The 15,721-nt window shown below is 42.5% G+C and overlaps 1 protein-coding gene across 4 annotated transcripts in view; it reads right to left on the reverse strand.

Annotated features, from left to right (window-relative positions):
• Positions 1–15,721, reverse strand: part of WRN (WRN RecQ like helicase) — a 41,493-nt gene that overhangs the window by 17,881 nt on the left and 7,891 nt on the right. For 3 of the 4 annotated variants that reach the window (XM_065634744.1, XM_065634743.1, XM_065634745.1), the window contains exons 5-18: positions 15,172–15,320; positions 12,861–13,010; positions 10,726–10,798; positions 9,725–9,836; positions 8,749–9,148; positions 8,031–8,111; positions 7,105–7,249; positions 6,105–6,180; positions 5,038–5,105; positions 4,589–4,697; positions 2,862–2,930; positions 2,310–2,392; positions 1,150–1,256; positions 256–443 (exon numbers count right to left, since the gene is read on the reverse strand). In XM_065634744.1, the coding sequence (XP_065490816.1) occupies positions 256–443; positions 1,150–1,256; positions 2,310–2,392; positions 2,862–2,930; positions 4,589–4,697; positions 5,038–5,105; positions 6,105–6,180; positions 7,105–7,249; positions 8,031–8,111; positions 8,749–9,148; positions 9,725–9,836; positions 10,726–10,798; positions 12,861–13,010; positions 15,172–15,320 (1,810 nt within the window). The remainder of the gene's footprint in view (positions 1–255; positions 444–1,149; positions 1,257–2,309; positions 2,393–2,861; positions 2,931–4,588; positions 4,698–5,037; positions 5,106–6,104; positions 6,181–7,104; positions 7,250–8,030; positions 8,112–8,748; positions 9,149–9,724; positions 9,837–10,725; positions 10,799–12,860; positions 13,011–15,171; positions 15,321–15,721) is intronic. The other variant, XM_065634746.1, reaches the window with a different exon arrangement.

The following is a 15,721-nucleotide window of genomic DNA, read 5'->3' on the forward strand; positions in this document are numbered from 1 at the left end:
TGGGTCTGCTCACAGAAAAGGACCCTAGTTCTGCTCAGATTAGCTTTATTAAAAAAATCTTAATACCTCAGATTTATGAAGGATTCATGCACATATTATACACTACTTTTTGTAAAGTTACTTGCTGGCCATTCCGTCATAATGATCTGAATTTCTACAATGCCAGCAGGTCCTCTGAGGGTCAGACAAACCTGGAGAACCTTACGTCAGCAACACATATCTGAGGGATCGACAAAACCAGGCTTAAAGCCTTACCTTCCTTTCCGAGTAAGGAACTGCTTCAAATCCCTAAGGATATCGCCACTTTGCCGTCCAACTTCTAGGTACAGGTTAGGCCTGTCAAAACTGGTACACGTGACCTGGGGATTCCTCAGGTTCAGGCACTTCATGATGTCTTCTCTGATTGACGGACTTGCAGTTGCAGTTAGAGCCACAATGGGAACCTGCAATGACAAGCAGAAAAAAAGAGACCTCATGGATTTTTTCTTCTTCAAACCATGAGAAACCGTGAGTCAAAACCACAACAGCGCTTTAATCTATGGTCACTGAATCAGCTCGGCTATTTGATAAACACAGTTAATATTTAGCTTCCTAGAGCTTACACTGTTCACGAGAGTTGACAGGGACACCACACTTAAAATAAGGGCTTTATTCTGAATGCGCATTTTGTTTAGTTATATCTTCAAGACTACACTGATTTTCTGTCTCGGTTGGCTAAAATTAGGAAAAGTAGGACAAAACTTCCAAGGAGAGGATCTGAAGTGCAGGTCTAAATTGTGGAGCTTATGCAATAAATCTTTGAGGACTGTCTAGAGACTACAGTTGCTTGCTCTGACAAGACAGCCAGTTTAAAAAACATAAAAATCCCTCAGTGTTGAACCAGAAGCTTTGGGTCATCTTCCACAGTATAGAGATTCAAAGTCCTCAATTTTCACAAGTTTCTGGTAGTCCAGGTTCAGATTATCCTCCATCGAAGCATTTAGAAGAAAAACCCACAAAACTCATTCACTTGACAGGGACTGCATTAACTCCAAACCAGCGTGCTCAGTACACTCAAAGCAACCTCGAAGGATTAAAATTTCAAACTACCGTATAAAGTGAGATCAAATCCTTCTCTTATACTGGAAATCAAATGTATCAAAGCCTCACCAATGGCAGAGCCTTCTTCAATAAGCCTAAACTTCTAAAGGAATTTCGGAAGTCATGGCCCCACTCAGAAATGCAGTGAGCTTCATCAACAGCTACGAGGGTGATCCCTGAGGGGACAAAACCACAGCACGGACACATGAACAAGGCAAACAGACCAGCACCCAAAGTCACAAAACACAAACATCACATTCTGCTCAATCGCAGGCTTTCCTGTGAAGGCACCAATCTGCTTACACTTTTGTTTCCAGGATGCTTTCTGCTGTACCAGCTCCCCAAGCCTGTTTTAATAACTGTCTCTTTCATAAAAAGGCTGCAGAGCTTTTCAGAGCCTTCCCCACCACCATCCACAGATCCAGGTTCCTTCGCCAAGCTCCAGACCACCAATGTGTCCCTCTCAATGGGTCAGACTCTTCAGATACCTCTGACAGGAGCTTTTTCTTTCCCCTCTTCCTAGACTTCCTTAACAATAGTCACAAAGACTGATTACAGATGTCATTGTTTTTGTCTCCTGGATTGTAAAACAAGGCCCGAGTCTCTAACTGTATTGATGAGATAAGTACAAGTCCAGAAAAAGTGAGGGGGGTCAAATATGCCCCGGAAAATTAACTTCTTTTCTGAATTGGAGGGAAACCACAGACATGTGAATTGCTTTTTTCCCCTCAATAGTCCTGCCTGCCTACAGCACCAGAAACTCAACTCCTTAATAAAAAGTCTAAATTCTTGGAGTTTACGTGCCTTGGATTTATCCTAGTATAAGATGCATCAGCTGCATCGCTCTTTGATGAGAATGGAGTTTAAGGTGCAGTATAGTGTTTCAAAACAATTTCATCATTACATTCTGAGAAAGATCAGAGAGGTCAGAACACTTAAAAGGCTGTTCAGTGATATACCTTTCACTTCCTGTGATTTAAAGATGAGTGTTTCTGCAGCTCTGGTCTCAGAAACTCACCCAACGTTTCCATGCCACGGCCATGCTAAAGACACTACTCACATATGATTATCTTTTGAGCAGTAACAGCATCGTCTGACACGATTTATTGGCCTCTGAGCTCACTAGTGGTAGGAAACTGGTAAAAAACGTTCAGGCATTTAAAAAGTTTAAGCATAATTACAAATTTAAGCTGCCTGCCAACTCATCCACCACCTTATCCCTAACTTACCAATAGTTTGGTCAAGATCCTTAAGGAACTCTAAGTTGCCTGAACAGAACTCTGGAGTCATATATATGACTCTGTACTGACCCCTGCAACATAAAGAAAATACACCATCATGGAAGGAAAAACCCCAGACAAATCAACCACATGAAACAAAACTCTGATTGTCTAGAAGATGTTACTGAAAATAAAGACTTATGGGTGGGGAGTAAGAAGCAAATGAAGACAGTAGGAAGCATTCCAGACCCACAGGAAAGCAAAGCAGTAAACAGCACTACAGGAAAAGGCAAAGAGCCGATATTTAGAACAAGAAAGGACAGTAGTGATGAGCTGGTGACAAACAGACATCTAAGACCTATGTAAAATCCTATACGAATCACAACAAAGCAGAGCCAACAACCCTCATCTCCCCGGGGTGAACACGAGCAACATCCCCAACCGACAGGTTCCAGGTCTGAGCCACAATCAGGAGTTTCAGCAGCGACAGATCAGGGAGACGTCCTTCCCCTCACAGCTACGGCAGAACCCGCAGCCCCAGAACGCCAAGCCAGGTCTTACGCTTTGATGCATTCTTTGATCTCTTTCGACTGAGCCGATCCAAGAAAGCAAGCTGGAACTCCTGACATTCTGCCAGAAAATAAAGCAGAGTCACAAACACATTTGCTCAATGCTTTCTGCCTTGGTTTTCAGCCTGTGCCAGCACTTTGTAAAAGGAATTCAAGCTGCAGGGTCAGACTTCCCTCTTCCAAGGATCTTTGCAGGGAACTTTTTCAAACAGGAGTTGTTGGTGACTATTGCTGCCACCCAAACGCTCTTCCACTTTCCCTCCAGCTGTTCCCCACACACACACTTCACTAGTGCAATAAGGAATCAGAGAAATTAAGATGATTTTCTTTGCCCAAGAGCTAAGTTTACTAAGAACACATCCAAAACCAAGAAAATGCCGTGTTTTCTTTAGTTATTACCTCAGGCAGTTCATGACATTTGGATCTAAGCCTTACTGGCTTCCAATTTCTTCGCCTTACCTTTTATCTTTTGTGAACTACTGCTGCTGACTGCATCTGCTCATTTCCAACCAGGTGGCTGCTTTTTAATGACAGATTCAGTGGTCGCACTTACCAACTCGGCCACTTTGTATTTGACCTGTTTCAGGAAGCTGCAGCCCATCCTCTTAACTTGGTGACTAACAGAATTTTCATTACAGCCCATTGTTCTGATAGCTTCTCCTCCCTCATTTCTCCGCCTTTCAGTCCTTCACAGAACTGCACCCAGACTGACGGACAAATTACCGAACCGCATCAGGCTGCAGAAATTCAGTCTTCTCAGCCTTCCAAATGAACGACCCACTGAGAAGGTGGTGAATAAACCCTTTCTACTGAGGAAACCAGTACAAAAGCCAAAGCAGAGACTGAATACACATAGACACCCTGCAGATTAATACTCAGTGTAGGAGCTGGCTACTGAGCGAGCTTAGGCTGCCCAGCCATTCATCTGCACCAGATAAATAACACACAATTGATGTTCCTTACTTTAAAAAAAATCTTTATAACCTCTCTTTCACAAAAGACCTGTTCTTTCTAAGTTAGACAAGGCAGGACTGAACTCAGCGTGATTCCCGCAGACTGTACTAGGCAGTAGCATAAGCAAAAAATTTCAGAGGTGATCAGCTGTTACAACAGAAAACACGTACAGAAAGCATTAACAGTCACTAAAATCAGAGAGATTTGTCTTGACCACACCTATAACTGCTCCCGTAAGAGGGATTCAGCATCATCCAACTGTTCCTGCTTCAAACCATTTAAGGAGCAAAGAGGTCAGATGTGAGAAGACCCACATCACTGTCCATCTTCAAAATCTGATCTCTGATCTGAAGGGCTTCCAGCTGTATGTCATTGTTACTTTGCAGGCCCCAAGGAAGCCCTACCAAATTGTGACAGAAGTCTCAGAGGCTCGTGCAGCCTGTGAAGCTCCCTCATCAGTTTGGTCTGTGCAGAAATGGTCTGTGGATTCAGAAATACTTGAGAGGGATCCACCTTCCAGAACCACCTCCAGCACAGACCCTTTGCTAATTCAGCCTGTAATTCACCCAACTGGCAAATCCAGCCATCTTTAGATTATTTACACAGTTTGCACGTGTTCCTTGAGAAACATATGTTTTACAGCTGACACACAAGCAGCTTGCTGTATGAAGCTGCAACTTTAAACAACAAAAAAAATGTCACAAGCAAAATTTGTGAGTGTCCACAGGAAACAGAGCAGTAGCTTTTTACTACTGCTTTACTTACATCAGCTGCAGCACCTGGTCCTCCATCAAGGAGATAAGAGGACAGATGACTATTCCTGTAAATCCAGTGTAAACAGGAGGAAACTGGTAGCACAAGCTTTTCCCATATCCTAAATAATAAAAAAAACCCAGAAGTTAGACATCATGCTTTCTCTGCAGCTATAATATACAGCTATATAGGACAACTCTAACATGTTGCTGAGCCCTAAGGAAAAGTAGTTACGTTTGTTTTGCTACTAAAGGAACAAAGATATATCCATTCAATATCCCTCTGGATGCCAAGGTCAGTGGCAAAGACTGGGACAGAAATACAAGGAGCCAGCACAGCTGGCTCAGACTTAGTCAGGGTACCCTGCTCATATCAGCCAAATGGACCATCTCCAAGTTTCAGTCTTACTCTCCCCCAAAAGAAAAACATTTCTGACTTGTTAGGATGTCAAGGTAACTTACCAGTTGCCATGACAACAAGATTATCTCTCCTGTCTTCTAAAACAGAATGGATCACTTTCCACTGGACCCTTGAAATTAAACAAAGGGGAATCTTTCACTGTTGCCACCACACATAGCATGTAAATTCTGTGAAACTGCATATTCAGTGCAAATTCAGGTTCAAGAAACCCTCCTGGCTGCCTTACAGTATTCTCTTAGCAGGCTACGACCACTGCAACTACCGCAGGGCATCCCACCGACGCTGCAGCAAGCGCTGCCAACAGCACCAAGGTGAGGAACACGGGATGCAGCCACTCACAGAACATCACTAACCAAACTGGGTCTCCCACACATTAACTGCCCCACAAACACTGGGAAAACTACAGTGATCTTCAACACCAGATATTCAAACAAGACCTTGATTTTGCCAAACAATTCTCATCCTTTTATGGTCTCACAGGCGTTCATCAGGAAGTACACTGCATTAAAAAAAATCCTCCCCCCCACCTCATTTTCAAAAGTTTATTTTGAGTAAAATAGTTTTCCCCACCCCAAGCGTTGCTCTCAGGCTGCATCTTGCACGGAAGCCACCCACCACTGGTCATTCAGGAAGGTTTCATTCCATCCCTGTTAAACTTCAGAACCGTAACAGCAACGTTCACGTACAAAAGCACACAAGGCATTGAGATGACACCACTCTAGATGAGGGACAAGCTTCTGTCTCTCTTCGAGCCACACGAAGGAAAACCAGACTAAGAAAGTTAATCATACAAAAAACCTAATACTGTGTGGCTTAAGCTTTTTTGCGGTTTAAAGTACCTGATACAATAAAACTTTGACAGGAGGCATGCCACCACAAGAGGCAAGAAACTCATCCTCTACTAGCAGAGTACAATATAGTAGTTAACACTTAAGATTTATTTTGACATCATTTTGCAGCAAGTGCTGCCTTTTATTTTTCCTAGGAACTTTGCAGAGGCCCAAGTCTGTGAACGTTTTTTAAAATAAGCAGCGATAAATCATCTGAGTTAAAAGAAGGCAAAGAACATGAAGACTAGAGTATGCATTTCAATGCAAAACATACTTACGGTTTAAAAGATGAATGCCCAAAATAAGTCTTCAGACACGTGATTTGGCTTTCACTAGGTACTGGCAGCAATGGATCTTTAGTGGGAGAGAGGAGAAGAAACCTCGTCTGTGATTAAGTTTTAAAAAGACAAAGCATTGTCCTGACAGTCTGCTCATGGTTAATGACGCGCAGGACCTAGGATTTAAGTAACTTCAGTGAAAAAAACTTGGAAGATATTTACAGGCTAGAATAAAAGGATTGAAAATAAAAGGATAAAAAAAGCCAACAGGCTCCTCAGAGAGCCTGCATGAAGAGAACATATGGCTTGATTAACGAGATAATAAAGCAATAGGTATTGTAATGCATAGCTGCATGATTTAGAACATTTTCAGGCGATGTAATAGAGATGTTTTACCAGGCATGCCTTTAAAGACCCTGCCGAAGTCATACCAATCAATACTTAACACTACACATTGCTAACAAAGTCACAGTCCCAAAATGACACAAGGGGACCCCAATCTTGCTGTGAACACTGAAGAAACATCTTTGAGATCTCCGTTGAAGTTTATAATTAACATTCAGCAGTAGAAAGCATTATATTTCCATCTAGCTTGTGTCTGTTGGGCAAGCGCACATCCGGATTAGCAGCATGTCAGGCTTTTTTTTTTTTTTAATAGAGATGAAATGAACAAAGGAACAATTAACTCATCTGTCCCCATCTAGCAGCCCATGTTTTCCTGGCTGATGCTGTTACTTTCAGTGAATTTTCAGATCAGTTTTGCTCCCAACAAGTATGCCTAATGTCTACTGACTACAGCAGAAATCAACTACATCATGCCAAGGATGCTTCGAAATTTTCATCTTCGCACATTGGCAAGTATTCCTTTTGAAACCCAGGTGAGCTTTAACCTTGTGCTTTAAAAAAAACCAATCACAAAAATGTCACTGTGCCTCCACATCTGCTTCTACAGAGTGCACTATTTTTTTTATTCTGTTATGCACTGTAACTCATGACATACCCAAATGTTCCTCCTCTTCTTCCTCAATGCCTTCATCTTCCTCACCATCCAGCACAGCGTTCAGTTCTGTGTCAGGAGTTTTCCTGGCTTTGCTGGACTCTCCTTCAGTCAAAGCTCCTTTAGAATTGTCTACATCCTCTAAAGACTGCGAAATCACAAGAAAAAAGAAAATCGACTTGGAGCACGAAAGGCTAGATACAATGCATGTCTTGGGTGACACGCATAGGGACATGCGAGTTTTCGTCTGGTTTTGGCTTAACTTAGATCTATTGGCATATGACAAAGGAAAACACAGCAGTCAAACTACTGCATCAATATTTTGAAGACATAAGAACTTCTTGTTTTATAAAACAAAAAAAGTTTGGGTTTTCCTTTTTTTCCCCACTTTAACTAGATGAAGGTAGAAGTCTTGCCAAGAACTGACTTAAGAGGTTAGTGACAAAAACCAGAAATGCAAAGAATGGGATCCCAATGTTATGTTACACTCATTGTTTCCAAAACATGGTACTCCATAGAACACTAAACTACTTCTATTCAAGTTAACTTTTTGGACCTAAATTCCATTTCTAAAAGACTGACACGCAGCACTGAGAACCATCCAAAAGAGCCCTGGTCCTTTCCTGGAATAAAACTCTTTTTTCCCCCAGACCTTTGAATCTTGCTTCTTACTCAGCTCTAAGCAACACACTTAACCTTCTTGTGCACAAGCACACGAACACTTGTGACTGCTCTGGAACTGTTCAGTCACTTCACCAGAAACACATACACAGTCTGAGGGATTAGGAAAGGCCTGGGGGAAAAAAAATAAGACTCAGCATCTAAATCTTCTTTTCAGGAAAAAAATTATACAAGTACAAACACTCTACTAAGACCAAAGAGCATCATCACTACAAAAGATTAAAACCTGAAAACCCTGAGGAACTCACTTTAAGCATCTCCATTTCTAGTTCTTCATCACTTTCAATGACACAGGAAATATTTTGTTCGTTGTCTGTGGAGCTTGCTTCCTAAGGAAAAATAAAAAACCAAAACTTATCAGCAAAGTTATTCATGCTTTACCCACATCTTTTCAACCTTCTGTATAAGCTATGAACTATCTCTGTATGCAAATAACTACGCTAAACATTCACCTCTGAAGGTTGCCCATGAAAAAAACATATTTGAAAAAAATATTAGAATGCAACAAGTCCCTGTCTTAAAGAAAAAGAGAGATGTCACCAGATGCAGGAAACACTTGGAATGTAAGGAAATGATAATCTGATTTAACAGGCACTGATCCACACTTCAGCAGTCACTAGGAGGAAACCACTACTGGCAGATCCCTTAAAGATCTGCTTTTTACTCACACCAAGCTGGAGCTGCTCACACGCAGAAATACCCATATCAGCAGAAATTCTTAGGTAACAGAGCAACTGAAAAAGGAAAACTACTTGGAACATCTAGAGCTTCTGCATTCAGTTCTAATCCTCCCAACCACATGACTGAGGAGCTGCTCAGCGCTTAACTACCTCCACAAATGCATTCCAGACTCTGAGCCCTTTTAATCCACTTTCATTTTCTCTCAGGAAAACAGTTTTTTAAAGTCTTGGATGTGATCACTTCCTCTGTTGAGTGTCAATGATTAACGAGGGCTTCTCTCATTACCTCAGGTGCAGCTTCGTTGAGAAATTCTTCAGCAGCTTGACATTCCAGGATCTGGAGCTCTTGCTCAGTAATGTCTAGTGACATGAAGTCATCTCTGGCTGCTTCAGCCCCGTCTTCCACAACAGCTTCACGTTTCTCTGCCTCTTCCCCATCCATATCTTCCTCCCAGAGGCCAGCTAGCGTAGCATCAGAGCAGATGTTCAAGTCACCTTCATGTTTTTTAGCAAATTCAGGCATTTCAGCTTCCTGTGCTTCAGCATTTCCTGACTCCACTTCAAGTTTTGCTGTTGAAGTTGCACCACAGCTCCGCTCCAAGACAGAGGGGGAAGCTGAACCACTGCACAGCACTCTTCTTAAGGTGTTGACCTTCTCTCTTAAGTCAGACAATATTTCTGCAGCCCTGGAAAGTAAAACAAGAACCAAAATGATTGCTGCAGTTGCTACATACATCTCAGCCACAGCAGAACTGAAGATTCTCAAGCAGTCTGGTTGTCTGCATAGATTTTGTCCAAAACTTCAGACAAAGGCTTGTCACTCAAATGTAGTTGGCACTCATCTTCTATGAGAAGAAAAATAAATTTCTTTACACTGAATAGCCCTACGAAGATTCTCCAAATACACCATTTGTGGTATTGCCCACACACTTGTATGAAGCCTCCAGACTTCAAGCAGTTAGTCAGGCAAGCATCTTAAATACCTAAAAGTTCTTGCTGTGCATTTCAGCAAGAAAACACAGATTTGGCAATGTTCAGTGTCAAACTCCTTGCAATGAGACCAATGACAAGCTATGTTCTACCATACCTGTGTACAAAGACAGTTTCCCCATCAAATGTACTCTGCTTGCTCTTCTTGAAAAGGATGCACAGATAACAGACACGGCTGTCAACAAATGCATTTTGTTGCATCAGACCTCAGCATCGAAGAGCAAAACACTGATCTTACAGGTGTAGTGGAGACAGGCTGGCAAAAATCTCACCTCTGCAGATTTTCAAGTTGTCCAGAAGAGTCAGGGATGTGAGAAGCCAGGCCCATTATCTCTTCAGCTAGAGAAGTCAAGTGCTCCTTGATGTCTTTTGATGACATGTCACCTGTAAGAAGCACCAGAGTTATTTCACAATAATTGAGGTGTAACATCTATATGCAAACAGGTTCCCTTCGAGTAACTGCATTTCCACAAGATCTACGCTGATGAGACAGCCTTTGCCAGTGTACACGCAATCGGGCCATGCTTCCCCACACTTCAGCATTGCAGCTTTTCCAGCAGCCCATTTACACATGCTCAGGAAAAATGGGAGAGAACGGGACCATTAGAAAGTGATCCTTCTCAGTACAGCTTCCAGATGCTAACACAAATACACCAGAGCCAAAAAAATTATACCTCACCTTAAGGGAGTAGTACTGCCACCTGTCTTAGATAGAAAAATTCAGCCAGCACGGAAAGGAAACAAACTTCCTTCCTCCTCCTTTCAAACATAATACATAAAATGCTTAGCTTTCTTTACAAAGCACGTAATGGAACAAAACCTAAGATTTTTAGAGTCACTTTTCTGATCAAATAAATCAAGCTAGGCTGCTCTAAAAAGAAAAAAGGTCCTATTTATGCACCTCAAGAAAAGCATTAGCTGGTAACACGTGTTTTTTGGGGTCTTACTCCTTCTTAAACTAGGTTTTTGTCCCCGCATCAGCAGAATTAACTCACTGAAGTGTTTCCATAAACTGGTCTGACACGAGGAATTCTTACCATCTCTGTATACAGCAGAAACAAACAGCATACCAAGACTGCATTCCTACATCACTACAGAAAACAGTTCCACAGTACAGTAACCCAAGTCGTCTAAGAGCCTTAAAGGCTTCTCTGGAATCTGCCTCTAACTTCCAAGAAGCCAGACAGTGGTGAAACAAAGATACTCTGAAAAACCTGTTGGGAACTAAAGCATTTAATTGTACACTGAGAAAATCCCTGAAAGTGTAATTTACCTCTTCTTAAACCAAATAGTTTCCAGTCACTGTTACTCATATTTTTCAGTTTTTGATAAATGATGAAGCCAGCCTGCAAAGAAAAGGGGAAAAAAAAAAAATCAGTACTCAGCATTCTGCAGAGAAACCACATCTTTGAGACTAAACAAAAAAGCCCCAAGGCTGAGTTCAGCGAGCCATGGCACAAACACGTTGTGAACATCAGATCCTGAGTTTTTGGCCCACACTGCAGAACGGTCAGTGCTCCGCACCAGTGCGCTGCTCATCACAACCATGTCACGATTTACAGAACGCTTCACAAACAGCAAAGTCCTGACTCGGGGTCCACATTGTAGTGGCTGCTCTTATCTAGACTTTATAAAATAAAGTCAGCTGCAAACGGAGAGCTCCAGGTACTCTGCTCCCCACCTGCTCCACCTCATTCAGATTTTACATCACGCTCCAAGAGAATAGCTATGAACCCACTAAGATAAATTCTGTGTGCTTAGGGTTTCCCTTGATATCAATAATAAGTTTCAACAGGAAAATGCAGCCTAAAGCCAGGAATGTGCTAATTAGGCTACATATGTTAATCGAAGCATCTTGAAGAGGAAAGAGAAAGAACCAGGTTAGTCCCTCATGCCTCCAAATAGCAGGTCAGCAAGAAAAAAAGGCTTTGCCTGGGAACAGCGGGTTACAGCAGCTGCAGCAGGCAGCTCTGGGCACTGACAGCCAGAGCTCCTTTCCCTGCCCATTTGGGTCCTGCATCTTCAGAGGTGCCAATTCTCCATGATTTAACTAAACTAGAAAATATGTATGGCTCCTAGGTTGGAAAAGACAATAGGGGCCACGGTACCACTTCCCTTCCCCTCATCTAACCCAATCGCAGTAATACAAGCCGAGGTTTTTATTTCACTGCTGTAAAGAACAATTTTCTCCCAGGAAGAGGGAAGCACCTGGCAGCACATTGGAAAATCCCTTCACAGAACTGAAGGAAAACCTCTTTTCAAATTGGTGAAGATGCAGAGGCTTCTACAGAGCTGCACAAATTGATATACAACTGAAATAACTCTTGCTGGTAATCCATACTGTGGTTCTGCTGGATTAACCACTGGAGAAGGTTAGATTTCTTCAAAGCTGCTTATTAATTTTATCTGACATACCACATTAAGCAGGAGCTGAGTAAACTGGATTTTCATTCATAAGCAGCTCAGGATGACCAAAAACCCCAGCAGAAAACACACCCTTAAGCACTAACAAGCTACAATGAATACCTGCCGACAAGGGAATAAAAAAAAAAGTTACCCACTCTTCACAGAATAACAGAATTTTAGGGATTGGAAGGGACCTCGAAAGCTCATCCAGTCCAACCCCCCTGCCGGAGCAGGAACACCCAGATGAGGTTACACAGGAAGGTGTCCAGGCGGGTTTGAACGTCTGCAGAGAAGGAGACTCCACAACCTCCCTGGGCAGCCTGTTCCTCTTCACTTCAATCAGCAATTATTGTTTTTAATAAATATATCTCAAGCATGTTACATCTAAGTGAGATAATTGTGCTGCAAGAATTTCAGCTTACACCATACGGATGCAGATAAAACTCGCATCCCTGCAGTGGCAGCGTGTGGGCACAGTTGTTGGTGTCAGTGTTACCTGGGACGTTCAGAGCGCAGCGGAACCTCCAGGAGCTCTGGTTCATGAACAGGCTTAAATAAAAAGGCATATCTCGCAATTACATGAAACAGTAAGAGGTAAGAACCTCGAGGAAGGCTCAAGGCTGCTGTGGAAAGGGCTTTCTTCTTTCTACGTGAAAATTCTTTCAATTTTCTATGTGAAATGTTCACCACAATATCCTCTTTAAGTGATCTCAGCAACAAGACAGGTCACTGGATCAAGTACGAGCAGGACCAGCTTCAACATAGAAGATATTGTGACAAGTCTGGGTGAACACAGGGGTTTGAAAGCTTAACACGGACAAGGAACTGGGCAGCAACCTACTCAGTGGCATTTCCACCTTTAAGCACCCCATATCCACAGCAGAGCACAGAGTCTTCCTACGTTCATGGTATATTCCATAGCAAGAAGGCATTACAAACAACAGCCACAACCACATTAGAAGGGAATTTATCAATACAGGCAGAATCTCTTCTGTTACATACATAGGCATCCGTGGCTGCATACAGTTTCTGCTCCTCTTTGAGTGGAAATTCTTCCCAGTTACCGCAGCGGACAGACTTGTCCTTCAAAAGCTGCTTCCCAAAAAGGTGCTTTACCAGACCATTTAGACTCCATAACTCCTTACACTTCAGCTAGGGAAAAAAAATGAGAAAGAGGATTTGTTTAAAAGGGAAAGTAATTGGACTTGGCAGAATATATTCCTAGAAGTGGTGAAGTGTACTTAAACCTTGATTAAAGGGCTCTGGATTAGTCAGACTAGCTAGCTCCTCAAAGCAGTGACTGCTCTCCAGGCCTAACTCTGCTCTCATCATCCTGACAGGTCATTTGGCCCTTGGAAAGCCATATTTTCCTGCTCTGAAACTGTCATGTTAGAGGACACACCTACACAGTCAGCCTGGAAAGACTACAGAGTCTGGTGAGTCCACGTAGGGTGAGCTGGTATTGCCACACTACCAAAAAAAAAATAAAGGAAATATCTGTACAGTGTAGTCTCTGGCTTGATAAAATAAAAGCCATGGACTCAGAGTGATCCCTCCCTTCTCTAGGATTTTTTAATTATTTGGCTTTCTAATTAGAGAAACTCAGTATCAAAAGACCAGGAATTTATTTAATTCAGGAATACCAGTCTGCCCATCAGGTTTTTTGTCACCTTTTGCATGTCTGAGAAACCAAGCACAAAGTGCAGTTCTGCACCACGCTCATGCTGTTCCACGTACTGGCAAGCAGTTAACCCAAATCCCCAGAAATCGCCCCGCCACGCTGCTGTTTTCAATTGCTTTTGTAATTGCAGTTGCCAACCACAGTTGCTACATGCTATTGTCTGAAGAGCCAGTTTGAGAAACTTTCCTTCCCACCCCAAGGACCCGGGACCGGTAGGCACAGACTCCTGCGATTCCAGCTTGGGAGAACTTGCAAAACACGCAGAACTGTGGATCCTGACAGCGGTGGCAGCAGCAGCACAGCTCATCCCCTTAAATCTGGGACCAAAAAACCTCCCAGCTGTTCATTTCAGGTTCCCCCAGCCCTCCCCCTCGCATTGTGCCATGATACATAACCCTACTCTTTGTTCTCTCGAGCTTTGCTTTCAAGTTTATTTTTGGTGTGTTCTCTCCTCAGCAGAAAGCTTTAAAGCTGCTATCAGAAATCACACTGCTCAGTTTCGTGACAAAATATCCAGGAGCTGGATGCTGGGGCAGGGGATTAAAAAAAAAAAAAAAAAAAAAAGCCTTGATTTACAGAAACTCGCAAGCTTGGAAAGAAACAGATCCTTCTATTGCTCCAGCAAAACAGTTTAATTTGCACAACTTCCAACCCACTAGGAATGGAAACTTCAAGGTGGCTCACACAGAGAGCACTGCCCTGAGTGCTGATAACAGAGCATGTCCCTCTCCCACTGCGAGTTATTTACACGGGGTATGTAGAGCACAGAACCAAGAAAGGTATAAGTAGTATTATTTCGGAGTCTAAATCTCTGTCCTCCACCAGGAAACTAGAGTTGTTGCTATTATCCTACCAAACACAAAGCACAGAAGGAAAGAGAAGAGCATGGAGAGACTGAGCACAGGTAAGGAAAAACCTCGCATGTAAAAGACACAAAAGCTTTAAAGGGACCCACTAGAACTAGGAATGGCAGGAGGATTTGGAAGGTAAAGAACTTTCTGCTCTCTGTGCTGATAAGAGGGCACAGATCTCCCTACATCAAATGATATCTAACTGAAATCCACCTACGCTGAAACTCATGGGGCATCAATGCAACGCTGCTTCTCAATAAGAGGCGTGGGGAATGCCACCCGTGTGAGAGCAGAGGTGACAACGGCTTCAGAGCCATGCAAAGGAACATATTTTTATGGCTCCAGATGATGTGAGACACACCTCGGGATGGAGGACTTCATGGAAGACCTCGATGCTTCCTGCCCGTCTCAAGCAGGAGGGAAACCTCCCTTCCAAAAGAACCCTGACTTGGCACAGCCTGGCCATTTCCAGCACTGAGAAAAGAGATCAGCAGCTGCATTTAAAGAGCTGTACCTTGTACATGCAAAAGGTGAGCAGGTCTGAGAGGGGACAAACATTCATTAAGAACTGGCTCAGTGAAATACACCACTGAATTCTGCACATTCTTGAGAATTCCTTTTAAACTCACTCCTTTTTTTAAGAATAAATTGTAATACATCTCCTTTATTCTACAGAATACATTCGCTATCAGGACTGAACTCTTATGAACAAAAGGAAATCTCCTTTCGTACAGCACAATAACAAGATTCCCTCCCACAACAGAAAGGTGTTAAGTTTTACTTTCTCATTAGCCACGTCAGCCAGCTCCACAAAGCTCTTCAGCTGGATTTCAAAGTCACTCATCAGCTTCCATTGATCTCCCTCAATTCCTACGCCAACCTTTTTAATTGTTTCATCTTCGAGCAGCCTTTTGAGTCCCTTGGGAAAACCTAAAATAGATTAAGCCCAAACATGAGAAACTCAATACTGGAAGATGGCAGAAAGTCTAATGGAAATGACAAAATCCTAGCACAAAGGCCATCTGCAAAAAACTCTGCTTTTTCAGGAAAAGCCCTCAAAGTTGTTCTGTTTAGGTGGCTGCTTGTACTCTGGAATGACTGGGAACACCAGTTGGTTGTAATGTATCATCTGCAGACAAGCAGGAATGAAATACTTGAAATATGCAAATTCATTCTGCATCTGAAAATGAGTTCAGTTGAGAAATTCAACACCATTATTTCATTTGTCTTGGTGATCATTAGACCTCACGGCAACAAAAAAGAACCTCTACGTGCATAAGATACTTGAATTCTAAGAATCGGATGCTCAAAACCAAGTGTAATATTATTTT

Source organism: Caloenas nicobarica, chromosome 4 (assembly GCF_036013445.1).
Source record: "Caloenas nicobarica isolate bCalNic1 chromosome 4, bCalNic1.hap1, whole genome shotgun sequence".
NCBI lineage: Eukaryota > Metazoa > Chordata > Aves > Columbiformes > Columbidae > Caloenas > Caloenas nicobarica.